Source organism: Macaca nemestrina, chromosome X (assembly GCF_043159975.1).
Source record: "Macaca nemestrina isolate mMacNem1 chromosome X, mMacNem.hap1, whole genome shotgun sequence".
In the NCBI taxonomy this organism is placed as follows: Eukaryota; Metazoa; Chordata; class Mammalia; order Primates; family Cercopithecidae; genus Macaca; species Macaca nemestrina.
The window spans coordinates 143,101,647-143,118,036 of NC_092145.1; the positions used below are offsets into that span (position 1 = coordinate 143,101,647).

The 16,390-nt window shown below is 42.7% G+C and overlaps 1 protein-coding gene across 4 annotated transcripts in view; it reads right to left on the minus strand.

Moving 5' to 3' along the window:
• Nucleotides 1-16,390, minus strand: part of LOC105478180 (NHS actin remodeling regulator) — a 366,659-nt gene that overhangs the window by 98,184 nt on the left and 252,085 nt on the right. For 2 of the 4 annotated variants that reach the window (XM_011735245.3, XM_011735244.3), the window contains exon 1: nt 3,337-4,185. The exons of the other annotated variants lie outside the window; for them this stretch is intronic. In XM_011735245.3, coding sequence (XP_011733547.1) covers nt 3,337-3,370 — 34 coding nt within the window. In that variant the 5' untranslated portion in view covers nt 3,371-4,185. Of the gene's footprint in view, nt 1-3,336; nt 4,186-16,390 lie in introns of those variants that run through there. 4 annotated transcript variants of the gene reach the window in all.

Here is a 16,390-nt window from a genome sequence, read left to right on the forward strand (position 1 = left end):
TGGAGGACATTAGGATAAGCAGTTTGATCCAGAAAGGATACCCACTGTCCTGGCCCTCTGCCCAAGACATGCAAATGGAGAGCACTTCCCAGCCACAAAGCTTTTGCCTATGCCAGTGATGTATTACTTTTGCTATTATTATCCATAGCAACCATGGATTGAGCATCTACTAAGTGCACCATGCTAAGTCCTTTGCCTGAATTCTTTCATTTCATCATTATTTAAAGAATACAACAGGCAGATATTATTATCTCCATTTTAGAAATAAGGAAGTTGTGATCCTATAACTTAGTCACACAACTGATAAAGGGCAGAGTAAAGATTCACATCCAGATCTGGCAGACACCAAAACCCATTTTTCTCAAACCATGCTGTCTTGCCCAAAACTAACTATTCAGAGGATGAAACCAACAACAATAAGCCCACATAGAAAAACCACGGAAATTACCAAAGCTATACTGTGAGGTAAATTTATAGTTTTCAATTCCCACATTTTTTAATGAAACATTCAATTTAAGAAATATTTTTAATAATTAAAAATCTAAAGTAAAGAGTATAAAATCAGATACATTAATTTTAAAATACAGAACATCAGTAAAATTGACAAAATGGTCTTTGCCATGAGACAGTGGCAGCCTATGCCTTGCTCCCTCTGAATACAAGGTTCCCAGGAATGAACTAAGGGACCTAAGATGACATTGATACTGACATGAAAGCTTTGCTTCTGGGAAAGACAAATGCCCAGAGATCTGGGAACACATAATGACAATAGCTGTTGTACTCTCTGACCACTGACTATGGGTTGGCATAAGGGTCTGTGTCTCTGAGAGTTTGCCTGATCAGCTTAAGTGATTCTCACACCTGCCCAAGCCTCCAGGATACCCTTCTAAGCTAGAGGCAACAGGAGCCTGAAATTTGAGTCACATGCCCACTTTTCCTGAAGACCATCCTATCCCTGGTAAGCCTAGCCCAAATATAGTCTATCAGCTACAACATCCAGCACGTGGCTGTGCCTTCCTCCCGACTGGGGAAATTTGGCAAGGGTTGAGAAGGATAGAAACCAGAGAGTTTGTTTTTCCCTGTATTATTCCTATGCTTACAAGGCAGTCATGAGAAACAATGGTTTCACAGCTTTAAATCTAGTAAATAGAACTCCCTTTGAGATTCCAGTTTGAAAGCTGGTGAAGATCAGAGTAACTCCATTGTTTATGTAATAAACACACACCCAAACCTCTAATATTTTTATAATGAAACCTGGTGGTAATAAAATTTGTGTTAAGGTAAAAGCAGTCATTTTCCCCTCAGCTTTTATTGTGCTGAATGCAATATCTGCCAAGTCCTACTTGAAGGCATCTTTGATTAAGGGCCTAGTCTTCCCACTTGTGAGCCATCCAGAGTTGGCAGGAGTACCATGACCTTGCTGAGACTAATGCCCAAAGATAGCCAAACTCATGACACGCCAGCAGCTTCAAAAAAGTTGAGCTCTCTGCCAAGTAGCCCTGTCACCACCACCAGCCCCACCCAGTCCCTTCCTGGTCTGTCAGCCACGCATAGGCCTTGGATCTTCAACTCTTAAGGGAAAACTGGGTCAAGCTATTCTAAAGGCCTTCTCATCTTTTGTATTGAGCCTAAACTGAAACTTCTGGCAGGGCCTTATTTCTTTGGTACTTTCTCCCATTACTTAGTTCTTCAGGCCTAATAAATAAAGACTATCTGGCTGTTGGACGTTCTCTCCTGAATCCACTGATCTGTATGAAAATGTATGAACTTAGGCCCTTAATTGTCTTCCTTGGTTCCCTGAGGGGAATTGGGGGTTTGAGTGGGAGTGCAGTTCTTACTTCTTACCTAAATCAGTGATTCTCAACCCTGGCTGCACATTGGAATCCACCTGGGGAGCTTTAAAAACATGCACTGTTATCTGGACCCACTCCCAGATATTCTGATTTAATTGGTCTGGGGTGTTTAATTGTTATAATTGGCCCGCCTCTCAAATAATGGTTATTTATCATAAATATATATGATATTAAGGACTTGTATTTGAACAACTTCTCTGCCACAAAATTCAGAAACCACAATGTCCTGAACAAACTGATAGAGGCTCCATGACATCCATTGGAAGCTGTCTGGTTCACAGGTGTGCTTCCTTCTTCTCCTGAGGGATCTTAAGTAACAAACTTGCACACAATAGTGCCTCCCCATCATCATGGCCTGGAAAGGCAGCTCAGAGAGAGTGTTCTCAGACAGCAGGTAGAACAAACCCTTCATTAAGAAAGGCTGCGTACACGGTGTTGGTAGCAGTTGGGCTAATAGGAGACCCTTAAAGCTTGGCCCTGTGTCAGCCTCTGCAGAGGCAGTGGAGGCAAATGTGCAGTGAAGGGGTTTAGCTGAGGCAAGGACAGTGGCCAGCATCAACTGTCACACTAGCCACCTCCTGCAGAACAACCTAAGAGCACATAGCAAGAAATGAAAGTAAGGCACTGTCCTTGACATTAAGGAGCCTGAGTTACAACTGAAGGACTAATAACCCCAGTGCTGGAAGAATACTGTAAAAAGTTCAATGCTTTTCAAATAGGGTTCAGTTGCATGGCCAGCCTTATATGATAAAGAAGTATAGTGAAGGAGGGCTTAGAGGACTAAAGAAATCAAGACAGGCCCCACAGTGGTTTAACAGATTTGTGTAAGGCCATTGAAGATGTAACAGAAACTAGAGGTTGGGGGATTTGGTCTGGGGACTCTCAGTTCAGGGCTGTTTTGGGGACACTGAGAGATAAATAAATCTTTCTCTGTAATCTCAGGATGAGGGTAAGATACTGAGGAATTCCAAGAAGACTGGAGGGGGCAGTGCTGGAAGAGAAGAAAGCAGCATAGGGCCTGGTGCGAGCCCATGCAGGATGGGGCCCCTTTCCAGCAGTCCTGAGCTAGAGCCCTGGAATCCTGCCCTGGAATTTCCACTTGAGCTACCCTCTGGCCCTTCTTTAAGATGTTCAAATGTCAGAGCAGAAGAGGAGAAGGAAGAAAGGGTTGTCCTCTCTGTCTTGGGTAGTTTGATGCCTCAAAAGGAGAGCAAAGGTGAAAACATTGGCGAGCCAGTATGAGCAATGCAAGGTCCTCAAAGCTTAGGAGCCACTGACCCTAAATGTCAAAGTCAGCCTTGAGTGAGGGTCAAGTGCAGATTCCCCTCCTCACAGCTGTTCCTGTGAAAGGGCTCAGTTTCACTGGGAAGCATACTTCTCCTCTCCCCTAGAATAGGAGGTGGCTACACACAAGCCCCTCTTCGTTAGACCTAGCCTCCCCCTCCCCTTTGTCTTGCCAGGAAATGCTGCAAACCCCAAATACCTGCATTCTTGGGCATGCAGCAGGCCAGAGCCATGCTTGGATTCCCGCTCTGCTCCTTAAGGAAGGGCCTTTTCTTTTATGCAAAGACGTCTCTGAATGCCAGAGAGCTGAAAGCTGATCTGCTTAAGTCAGCAAGCAGGGCAGGGGGGGATGGAGGGCGAGAGAGGGCAACCTTCTGCAAGGAGGATGGCAGATTTTCACAGAACCTCTGTGCTGCCTCTAGGGCTCCCCCCTGGAGGGGGAGATGGTTTCACCCAAGTGCTAGGCTGGCTGCTAATCCCTCCAGGGTTCACTTGAATGGCAAATCAGGACTCCAGGGCAGCCTGGACACACCCTGTCTCCAGAGGAGGGGCTTAGCACTTTTCTTTTTCATCCCTGGAGCAGTTTAGGTCCCAGTGGGACTTCTTTACAGCCTTGCTACTCCAAGTGCAGTTGGCCAGGGGGTTAGGAGCATAGGCATCAACATGGGAGCTTGTTAGAATGCAGAGTCTCGGGCCACACCAGTTTAAGAAGCTCTGCCAAGTGCCATGTGGTTATGGAAACCATTAGCACACTGCCAGAGACAGGAAGCTGGACAAATACCCAAACCCAGGGAGCCACAGCAGCCCACCCCTACACCAACTGCCTGATCAGGAGAAGGAATATATTCCATCCCATCACTCCATCGCTGCCCCAGGTTGCCACCCATTCTTCTCACCAGGTTGGGGCTGGCTTACTTGGCTGTGAAATTTTAGGTTGGTGTGAGGGCGCGCTATTCAACAGGTCTACAAATATTTGCACACATACCGAAAGGACAAGAATGGTGGGGGTGGAGGCAATACAACTGGAGTTTGCTCTTTGCAGGTTATGAATCAATTTCTGATCCCTTCCCACCCACCCCCTACCAACACACACCACCTGTATCAACATGTTAGACTCTCGTGATGCTGATAACAGCAGTAATAGTGCATAGCAAGAATACTCAAACCACTTCGCAAACAGCAACCATCCTGGACCCCGTTCAGATCTTCCTCTTGGCAAGAAAGGGAGAGTTTAGGGACTTCCACGTCTTTGCCCTAATAGCCTTATGTTTTCATGGCACATTATTTGCCTCCCACCTGAGCCCAGCAAGTGAATCTGTGTGCAGAAGCTGAAAGGGAAGAGAGAAGGAAAGAAGATAAACTAATGAAGAGTAGGAGACGAGCTTTTGCTTTGCAGTCCAGAGAGAACAATAAAAGAACTACTAGTGAGGCAGATGGACTTGCTTTTTTCTCATTTGCCAGATTTCTGCTGATGGCTGTGACTCCCTGTATTGGATACTTCTGATCCTTAATCATGTGCAGTAAGAACCAGAACGGGTGACTTCATTTCCGAAGAGGAACTGAATGGCGCTGAGGCTCTGGGATGCATTAAGACAGCCCAAATCAACAGAAAGTCTGGCTGGAACCTCACAGAAATGACCCAGACAGAATCTTCAGCCTCCCAAGCATCTGTCAGTGGCATCAGTGGCTGGCATGGCCGTTGCCTAAAATCCTGCTAATTGCGCTGATCCCCTCCCTTTAGCAGAGAGTCAGGCCCCTGATTGAGGGAAGAAAGCAAAGGGCTAGAGAGAAGGAGGGAAGGTCAGCCAGAGATGAAGACAGAAGAGAGAGAAAGCAAAGAGGGTGGCCCTGGGCTTTACAGAGATTTGTGTGGGTTCTTAAAAGCAATCATGGTGGCCTTTTGAGTAGAAAACCAAGCTAAGCTAGTATTTAAAAATCTTCTTCAGGGCCCCAATCTTGCCTCAAACAACAATCACTCATGAAAAGACTCTCACGAATGAAAGGAAATGCTGCCATTGTTTTATTTTTTCTGGGAAGTCATAATAGGTTTTAAAAGGTTAATCTCCCTCTCAGCCCTGTTTTTTCCCTTCCAGTGACCCCAAGCTGAAAAGGAAAAATATTTGCACTTGGTGTTTAAAAACCACCACAGTGAATTAGCTTTTGTTGTTCATGGCAAAGCCACTATTTAGCTGCCCAGAATCAAACCAGATGTCAGGGAAGAAAGAAGGCCCTGCATCCTGTGAACTTGCCTTTCACCTTTGCAGAAGGGCTGAGGGGAAAGCTGGGCTGAGATGGCAAAATAAAGGGAGTTTGGTGCTCAACAAACCTGATGTGCACTTTTGATGCAAGCACTGGTTAGCTCTTGCTGGGGTGCTGTCTGCAGGACTAGAATGTAACAGGTCTAGGACCCTGGATGCACAACGTCTCCTGATTTCCAGAAGTTTTCTTCTGTGAACACTAGGCCAGCAGCCCTATTCCCATAGGTAGCAAAGATCAGAGATGGAGAAGAGAATTAGGAGACAGAAATAAAACACAAAAAGAGATCAGCAGGACTTGCTGGAACATGAAATTTATCAGTGAAGGTGAAAAAAAGAAACTGAAAGGAAAAGGATATATTTTCTTTCTGAGGCCTTCCGGAAGAGGATGAGGAGTAGATTATTACTCATTCTTGTTTTTCTTTAGGACACCACCCACCAACACTCACAGTTTAAATTGGGCAACCCCTCCCCCCGCCACCACCCCTGCCAAAAACAACAACAACAACAAAAAACCCTTCCTATGGGTCTCAGGCTGTTTATCCCCGTTTCCTAAATCTACAGCATAAGTAAACAGGAAGTTCTCTCTACATCAAAACTCTTTTTATCCACTCAGCAAACATTTAATAAGCTCTGACTTTGATCAAGTATTTCAGTGATACCAGAATGATTTGGATACTATTCCTGCCCAGGAGTTTACAGCCTAATAAGGAATAGCATTTCTCATTAGGGGAATATAATAATACAGTACAATAGTACAACAATAATAGCAACAATAATAGTAAAAGGCATCATTTTTCAAAATCTAATGATATGCCAGTAATTGCACTTTATATACAGTAACATCTTTAATCTTTACAATAACCCTGCACAGTAATTTTTATTATTTCCCTTTTATAGATATAGAACTGAGGCTCAGAGAACTTGACTAAGGTCACACAACTATTAAGCTAGCCGGGGTTTGTTTGTTTGTTTGTTTGTTTATCACTGATGAAGCCCAAGTGCCTAGAACAGTACCTGGCACATAATAGGTACTCAATAAATATTTACTAGAAAGCAGTTGTGGGTGCAGGGGAAGGCTTTCTGGGGCGTTGGAGCTGAACTTTGAAGAATGGCTAGGACCTATGCAAAGGTGGTAAAAGGCACACCAAGAAAGCAGGAAATGAACAAATGTTTCTCTAAAAAAAAAAAACTGTTTTACAAAATAGGAAAAAAAGATGGACAGGATAAAATAGCAGTCAGGAGAGGGATGATCATAGAGACTTGGGTCCTACTGTGACTGCCACCTATAAAGTGTGTGAACTTCACCAAGTCATTTAGTCTCTTGGTGCCTTATTTTCTTTATCTGCAAAATGGGGATAAGAATATTACCTACTGTGGCATAAGTTGCCAATTTCTTAGTAAACCTTCCACGTTCTCCTTCTCTTTCAAATTTATAAAATCTCATTTAAAAAACTGCACCCATTGCCACACAACCAAAATTCTACATATCCAGTTCTCCCTTTTAGTTAGGGATTGCTACCTGTTCAATGTGGTCAAAGCAACTGTGGTATGGGATTTCTAGAAAGACTCCCCAGAAGACAAGGGGCATGTTCCTTCTTTCATCCTGATGCTTAGGCCAATGATGTGATAACTGGCACTCCAGCAGCTATCTTAGACTGTGAAGATGAGGGCCACAATCTAGGGATAGTGGAACTAGGAGCTGGATGAAGCCTCGGTACCTCATTATTGCTGAGTCTGCATACAAGCCCTTAACTTCTTTTACACAAGAGAGAAATAAAGTTTCATCTTTTTAAAGCCTTTGTTGATCCCCAATAGATACATTTACCTCAAGGAGTTGCTGGGGGAATTAAATAAGATACTACAGATCAAGTAATTAGTGCTTGGTCTTATACATACTACGCACTGAAACGAATCTTAGCAATCATGTTTTGTTGCTGTTCTTATCACTATTATCATCAATATCATTACAAAATCTAGAATAGTCCCCTATTCTGCATTAGTCTGAGCCACCTTCATTCAGTTATTTAATTGTCCATTTGCTTAAAAATCCCTAGAACTGTGTCTTTCATGAGAACCTATTCATAAATCTTCCTAATATAGAGTCTCTGATAACAAAACAAAATGTTTCTCTTTGAATTTCATCACTAAATCATCCACACAACCAACAATAATGAAGATTTAGGTCTGTTAGTGAAAGGAGGATTAATAGGTTAACATCTCTGAGCATGGAGGATGGAAAGTATTAATTATATTTTAAACTTGGTCAAATATCCCTTTTTGGAAAACTCCATGGTAACCTGATGTCTCAAAAGTCTCTCCCTTTTCCCAACCAAATAAACCTTTACATTTCAGGACACATATGAAAAAAATTTAAAGATGCAATTTGCTGAGAAATTTCTGAGAGTCAACATTATATGCTGGACTCCAAGAGATTTGCCAAGGACTGTGGATCTTTTGACTTACATCTCTGCTTCTTAGTGTCATTGACAGATTGTGTGATTTGTTCCTGAACTTGATCAATGAATGCTTCTTAGAAGATCTAAGAAAAGAAATAAAGACAATGGGCTAGAATGAGTGGTTCTCATTGGTCAAAGGACTAGCTGCATTAAAATTACCGAACACTGAACTCAGGAAAACTATAGAATCTCAGGCCTCACTCCAGACCCACTGAATCAGAATTGCTGGAGGTGGGGCCTGGGAATCTGTATTTTTAAAGCTGCCCAGGTGATTCTGAGGTACAGTCAGGTTTGAGACTATTCATAAGTGCCCCTCTTCCCAACTCTGCCTAAGACTGGGTTATCTAGAAGTAAAGTCTAAGTTAAGACTGACACTATTGTTCAAGTAATATATGGAGTGCTCTTAGTAGAAGGGGCATGAAGGAAGCTGGATATGGTAAGGGAAGGGACTAAGCAGGAGTATAGTCTCAGCTGAATATTTGCTCCAGCCTGATCCCAAGGAGATCTCTGGGGCACAAAATGCACCACAGAGCTGGTCTCACCTGGAGGTCTCTGGGGAAGAGGGCAGCTATAGCATTTAGCAGCCAACACTCACAGCAGCTGGAGGACCGATGCACTAGCTTGTAAAGGAGATGTAGGCAGGGCATTAACAGCATCCACTACCAGCTCCAACCTGCTAGGAGTTGTGGTCAGTTTTGCACTCCGCTAGGGCTCTAATGTCCCTTTGCTGGCTTGACCCAAGGTCCCCTTTTACAGAAGAGCCTTGGATATGAGTTTAACTTGCAGGAAATGTTTCAGATGAGATTGGGTGCATTCAGGGTGGTATGGCCTTAGACTGCAGGAAGGGTTTCAGAATTCGATACAATCCTTTCAGTGGCCAGGGCCACCAAGCCGGCACACTAGATTGCCAATGCATCCACCGGGGTTATCATTTGCATGCTAAGTTGTGCTAGGAGTTGGCCCAAAGTCAATTTCCCAGAGCCCTTCTCATGAGTTCCAGCCATATCCACTCATATGCTCCATAACCAGTGACTCAGGGAATCTGGCCACCTGGCGATTTTTACCCTCTCTCTTCTCCCTTGACAAATCAAGATGCAGGCAACTGAACTTCCTTCGCCTTATTCTTGATGAGTCCCAAATAGGTCAGATCACTTTGGAGGGTGGCCAGAAGCTAATTTTGTATTCGCCACTGACCTGTTTTGTTCCTCTGGCATTTCAGGAAAAAGTTGGGTGAATGCCTTTTCTTCTTGTTTGCCTGAGTCCCCACTCCCTGGAGCTAAATTTGTAGCCCAGGCCAATGTGATTTATTCAGAGCTACTGCTACTTGTCAGTGGATTGCTGCCCAAGCTTGCTTGCAGCCCATCTGCTGGATTCCTGTACATATGTGAACATGTGTGGAAAATTAAAGGCCTGGCTGTGGCCTGGAGCTGCCTTGCCCCTCAGCTGCTCCAGCCTCCATCCACCAGGCCTGATGCCAGTGTCTGTTGCAGCCATCCTCACCACATGGTCAAGAAATGGGGAACCTCAATGATAAAGCACTCAGGACCCAGTTCCTGAGTCCATCAGTTGCTTTTCATCAGGAGACCAACCAAGAAGAGTTTACATAGTACTCCATACCACCGTAGAGCCCCACGCTACTCAGTCTCTGCTCTTATCAAGGAAGTGTTGCCATTTTGGTTTCTATATCAGGGCAGAGACCCAGGACAAGAAGCAGAGAAGGAAGCAAGAAGTGAGGAGTGCTGCAAAAAAGAGAACAGTATGCTTTGCTTTTGTGATTCATTTTAACTCAGGAGGAAACACAACACTTCCAACCAAAGTCTGGAGCTAGAAACAGGAAATATCCAGGCCTGACTCAACTGTCTCTTAAATTAAAGCTGTTCTTTAATTGCAAGATGTCAATCTCCCTCTCCCCCTCACCCCAGATTTCATTGTTTGTTTTGTTTTCAGGCATTTAGTTGTTGTTTTCCCTTTTCCTTCATACACTGAGAAATATCTGCAGATGAGCCTGCAGGACAATCTGGCCCTACTGTAATAACAGAAGTCTCAATTCTTAACTCTCTCCTCACTGTTTCCACTAAATCTAAAGCCAACATGCAATGGAAGTTTCTTCATGGTAATAATACAATAATGATAAACTTAATGGTTTATTCATTCAGTAAATATTTATTGAACACCTACTATGTGTCAGGCATGGTTTTAAGTTCTTTGTATGTGCTACTTCAGTTAATTCTCACAGCAACTCTACAAGGCAGACAATAGTATTACCTCAATTTTACAGATCAGGAAACTGAGGTGTAGAGAGGTTAAACAACTTGCCCAAGGCATTGGAAGTGGTAAATGGCAGAGCCTGGGCTCCTGACCACTATGCTGGGTTACCCCAATGATAAATGGTAGGGAGCCCATTATCCTGCCTCAGAAAGCACAGATTTACCATCTCCCATCCAATCTACCGTCTCACATTCCAATCCTAGTACAACAGACAATAAGCAAGAGCAGGATTGAAATCCCAGCTACCCACAGGAAACATCTGTCACTTGCTTTGCCGAGTTTCAGGAGGAACATTCACGTGTAGACAGAGTTGTGTGTGTATGAGTGTGAGTCCATGGGTGTAAGCATGCAGATGCATGCATGAGTGGCTAAATATACTCCCTTATGCAATGCTCTCCCTTGAGCCTGGATAATGAGTTCCTATATCAAATGAAGTTGAAAACAACACTCTAACCTTCCCTCTTTGCACAGATCCCCACTGCTGCTTCCACAAACTGGGATAAAAAAAAAAAAAGCACTAACACACCCTTCTAACAAGGCTGGGGACCCTCATCCTGGGTTTGAGCTGCCTCTCGGTATTGAAACCTTCCACTTGGCAGAGCTCCAGTTTTAGCAAGAACAATTATCAAGTACCTGATCACCACAGGGAGTCCAAAGACAAATACATACAAATAAAGACATTTTGGGAGAAGGAGTGAGAGTCTGTGGAGCTGCCATGTGGGCCCCCAAGTTCCCAGTTTAGAACCTTTTGCCCTCCCGGCTGGCACTTCCTCTTCCTTTCTCCAACCCTCTGGCCTTACAGAAATAAAATTTTCATTCCACCACATATTACTTTGACCCTTCCTTCACAACAAAGTGAAAAACACCTGATAGTGGCTTAAGCCTGTCCTAGGGTTTTTTGCATTTTAATGGAAATTAAGCCTGTTGCTGAGAGGACCAACCTGGAATGGTAAAACCAGAGGCATCAGCCAGCAGGTAGAAGAGGATTTGGGCATGGGAGAGGAGGAGAAACCATAGGGTTTTCTATAGTTCTAGAACTAGCTAACACTTCACCTAAGATTGCATGAGGATCCTAGTAAAAATAAAACTGTATTAACTGTATTTTACACAGAAAGGAGAAAGAACATTAAAATGGTCCTAGGAGCAAGACCATTCAGGAAAAGAGAGACAGTATTAGATAATCACTGAGGTCCCTAATAGTTCTAGCACTCAGATTGAACTTTTGTTCATCTTTCGATGACTCTGGTACCTTTAGTGTGAGTGCTAAAGAAAAGCTTGGCTTCCCCAATCCAAATGTATTCAAGATGGTGCACAGTTGCTGTATTAATTATGTAACTCCTGATTCTGACTTGATTGTATTAATTGAAAGGCATTTTGTGCCTAGCCAGTAGTATTGTGTGGTCATTGGTCCTCTGACACTCTGCACTGTGGGCTTGGAAACAAAAAAGTTAGGGTATCTGGTTCAACAAGGAGCCCAGGAAAACTTCAGTCTTGGCATGACATTTAGCACGAAATCATTTCAACCAGAATGGTGCTAGCCCTCACTGAGCTCCTGATGGATGCCAATTAAGTTTATTTAGCTTGGCTACCTCAGATAAGGAAATTCCAGAAGCTTTCCAGTTCATTTTAGATTTATTTTAAATGACATCTTGCACCCAGATGCAGAATTCTTGTTGAGTCCAACATTAGGAGAATGGATATGATGGAATTATAAGATTGGCTAAAAGCTTAAGCAATCAAATTGGGGAAGGGGGAATATTAGAGGGAGATAAAACTCATTTTTCTCATTTGCCCATTCAATGGCAAACAGTTGACGAGCCACAAAACTTGCAGCAATGGGATCAAATGTTTAGACTTGGAATTCATCTTTTTCATTTGGAGAGTAGTAAGAGATCCCCATTGCGTCAAATGGAGTAACTTTTCATTTTCCTGTATTCAAAATGGCTTGGAAGTGATGCAGTTCACAAACAGAACAAAATCTTTAAATAACTCTGTACAGACTTTCTTCGGCTCTCTCCTTTCAAACTTGTTAAATTATTTTTGCTGCCTTTGAGTTATAAGATGCTAACCTCAGAGCTGCATTTTTGGCTTAGAATTTCATTCCATTCTGTCCCTTTACCTTTTGGATAGCATACCATTGAATGAAGGTAAGGAGACAAAAGGCAAGAAAACCTGCCCTAACTTTCTGACACTGATATGGAGTTCATCACTAAGAACTTAGAAAACTTCCCAGTGCTTAGTTCAAATAAGCATAGCAGCCTGCTCTAAGTCCACAGTGTCATCCCATTGAAGTTTCTGCCATGTCCAACCAGAAAGAAGTCCATTCTAGGGCTGGCTGGGGGCTGCAGCATATTTCACAGCTGTTTCAGAAACAAGGTGAGATTATTCTAGTTATGTGAAAACATCAAATGAGAAAGTCCTGGAAGCCAAACTGAAAGGGAACCTGCCATTGCAAACTATGGCTGCACAGTGATTCTCCCACCCCTACCTGTCTCTTTGTCCAATATCTCAACTTGCCTATGAAGAAATCCATCATGGCACCAGTTTTCTAGGCAAATAATGAGAATGAGTAAGTTTTTCCTAATCAAGTTTCTAAGCACTGAAGAACAAAGGGACAAAATAGATAAGAAAAGCAAAAGATTAAAAATTTAGATCTGCTGTCTCCAATATGGCAGCCCCTAGCCATATGTGGTTATATAGCACTTGAAATGTGGCAAGTGTGAATAAGGTACTGAATTTTTAATTTCATTTGATTTTAATTAATTTGAATATGGATGTGGCATTCAGTTATTGGAAAACTTTTAAGTACATTTGGAAGAATCTGGATTTGTGAATCTACTTTTTTAAATTTTATAGAATTATATGAAATCTAAATACAGATCAAGTATTTCTGATGAAAATTTACCATCTGAATTCAGATGTGCTACAAATGTAAATATACACTGGAATTTGAAGACAGTATAAAAAAGAATGTAAGCTATCTCATTAATACTTTATATTAATTTTATATGATTTGATTTTTATGATTATACTTTATGTTGATTTTATATGCCAAAATGATAATATTTTGAAAACAGTGGGATAAATAAAATTCATTATTAAAATTAATTTCACCAATTTCTCTTGCATTTTTTAAATGTCTACTAAAATTTTTAAAATTACATAAATGACTCACATCATATTTCTAATGCACATTGCTGGCTTAAAATGAACAAAAGCAATACATTTCAAACTGAAGGATTATAAAGTGTTGAGAAGAAAATATGGGTTTTGAATCAGCTAAGAAGCAAATTAATTCATGGTGATTTGCAGTAAGTAGCAACTCCCCATTGTGTGGGCTAAGTTAGAGGTTTCAGTTCATTGGACGTTTCTATTCTAAAGCTGGCTGATACTTGGCCATTGTGTTCTAGAGCAGTGGTTCTCAAGTTTTGTTCAGGGAACCTCTGGGGGTCCCTGAGATCCTTTCAGGGAGTCTGCAAAGTCAAAACTATTTTTATAATGATATTAATACACTACTTGCCATTTTCACTCATTCTTTCATGAGTGACATGTGATACCATACCAGATGGAACGCAGGGGCAGATATGAGAATCCAGCAGTCTTCTAGTAAGCCACATTGCTTGCTAGTCAAGAGATTTGCAAAAAAGTACAAGAATGCCATTCTTCTCATTGACATTTTTTGTTTTGAAAGTATAGAATTTTTCCTCAAAATATTTTATTTATAAACATGTAATATATATAATGTAGTATATGTAATTATTGTTTATTGATTTTGAAATAAATTACTTTTATTTCTCATTTTTAATTTCTAATATGATAAATATTTATATAACTCATACAAACAAAAGCACTCTGGGGCCCTTAATAATTTTTAATAGTATAAAACCATCCTGATCTATAAGTTTGACAATTGCTGTTCTAGAAGGGCTTTGTAGCAGATGCTGTTGTCATCTTTTCCCATCATGCCTTGGCTCACCTCTAAGTCCACTCGTTGCTACTGTGACCATTTCCCACCACAAACATCCAGTTCTCTCTGTTGTTCTGCCTGAGGGCTTTCTTTCATACTGCAGGACTATTAATGAGGGTCCAAAACCCACGAATAACCAAGTGCTAATTGATAGTAGAATGTATAGAGAAATTCTTGTGTTTCACACCATGGAATACTATACAGCAATGAGAATGAACAAGCCACTGTGACATGCAGTATGGGCGAATCTCAGATATAATGTTGAGTAAAAGCTAGATACAAGTTGTATGATTCCATTTTTCTTAAGTTAAAAATCAGGTAAATCTAATCTATGGTGTTAGAAATCAAGACAGTGATTTCCTTTGGGGAGGAAGAACAGCTCATGGGGTATCCTGGGAAGCTAATAATGTTTTAAGTCTTGACCTAGTAGCCGGTACAGGAGTGTGTTCACTTTGTAGTAATTCCTTGAATTGTATGATTTGGATGCTTTTATGTATGTATGTTAGACATCACTCAAAGGGTAAAAAAATAAATCAAATACTAATTATCGTTTTTACACCATGCTCTGCTAGGCACAGAAAAGGATAAACCAGAATTTTCAGACATGGCTTGTAGTTTTGCCCTTTCATTAGTCCTTGTGAGAAATAAATAATAGGAGAAGATTTCATTTGGAGGTAGGCAGTTTGGGGGGAGCTGTCCTGCCTAAACAGTACAATGACGTATATTTAAATTGACTTTGAATGCCTTTATTTGCTTAGAACACACACAGCATCTCAGTCCCCACCACTCCTTAGTATGCTATGCCAACTCTGTCACAGGTTGAAGCTGGCTGCCTGGTTGTGTAGGCAATTGAGCTTGAGACCTACAACTCCAATGATAATTCCAGATGTGGTGCAAGCTGTTGTGCTATGCAGACCCCACAGGCTACACTGATAGTGAAGGCCCAGGGTGTGGCTACAGAGGGCAAGGAAGGGTGCTGGCATGAGGAAGAAGAGCATGGAGGATGGCGGTGTGTCAGGTTGTGTTCCTTTCTTCTACTGAGGGAGACAGTGAGGAGAGACTGAGAGGCCAGGATTCACAGAGGGCACCACTATGTAAGGGACATGAATGTGGCCTCACCAGCAGGCCTCTGGGGATATTTTTCCAGTCAAGAAATCACTTTTTGCCATCTCTATCACTTCCAATACCCTAGGTTCCTGTCAGTTGAGACTCATACCTATATCCTGTGGTTCACCCAGGTCTCTGGGGGAGACTGTGAAGGCCTCTTGGAAGACTGAGCACTTCACCCCGACCTTCAACAGGAACAAGCTACATCTCCTAGCGTAGCCTCTGTTCCACCTCCCCCCTACCCCCACCCTCACTTCCCACAGGCACATGCAAATGAAAGAAGGAGAAAGAGGCTGGGCTTCACTGTCTAGCATGACTCCACCACCACAAGGAAGGCTGGGGAATTTAGTCTTCCTGGCCGTGTGTCCAGGAAGAAGAGAAGAATATGCATACTGGTAAGCAGTAGCTGCCTCTGCCTCATGTTAATTCCCTTCTCCCTGCCTGGAGAGCCGACAACATTTTGCAGGGGACATCAAAGAGGCCACTGAGGGCTGGCCATAGTGGCTTGTGCCTGTAATCCCAGCACTTTGGGAGGCTGAGGCAGGAGGATCGCTTGAGCCCAGGAGTTTGAGACCATCCTGGTCAACATAGGGAGACCCCTCGTTTCTATTATACAAAAAATAAAAGAAAAAAATAGCAGAGCATGGTGGTGCATGCCTATAGTCCCAGCTGTTTGGGAGACTGAGGTGGGAGGATCACTTGAGCTCTGGAGGATGAAGCTGCAGTGAGCTATGATCACACCACTGCAATCCAGCCTGGGTGACAGAGCAAGAACCCATCTAAAAAAATTAAAAAAATAAAATAAAATAAGAGGTCACTAAGAAACCCCTCTCTGCCTCTCTGTCCGGGCATTGGCCCGCCCATGGAGCCCTCCCATACACCTTGCGTCTACCTCTGATGTTCCTGACTGCTAGACCTCTCAGACCACGCCTGATTGCAGGGCACTAAATGCTTGCTCTGCTGGCCTGCAGCCCCTATCGTCCTGCATCTGCCCAGGATCCTGCTCTGCGCCCTGCTGTCCAGGCCATTACCACACTCAGTGGAATTGCAACTCATTTCTGGTCATGGCTTGCTTACTGGGTGTACCCCAACAGCCTGGAGGCTATCAACTTATTCCTGCCCCAAGCAGGTACAGATGTAGCCTCAGGACCTAGGGCCTGTGCACACATCCCACCCTGAAGTGACAGGACAGCTGCC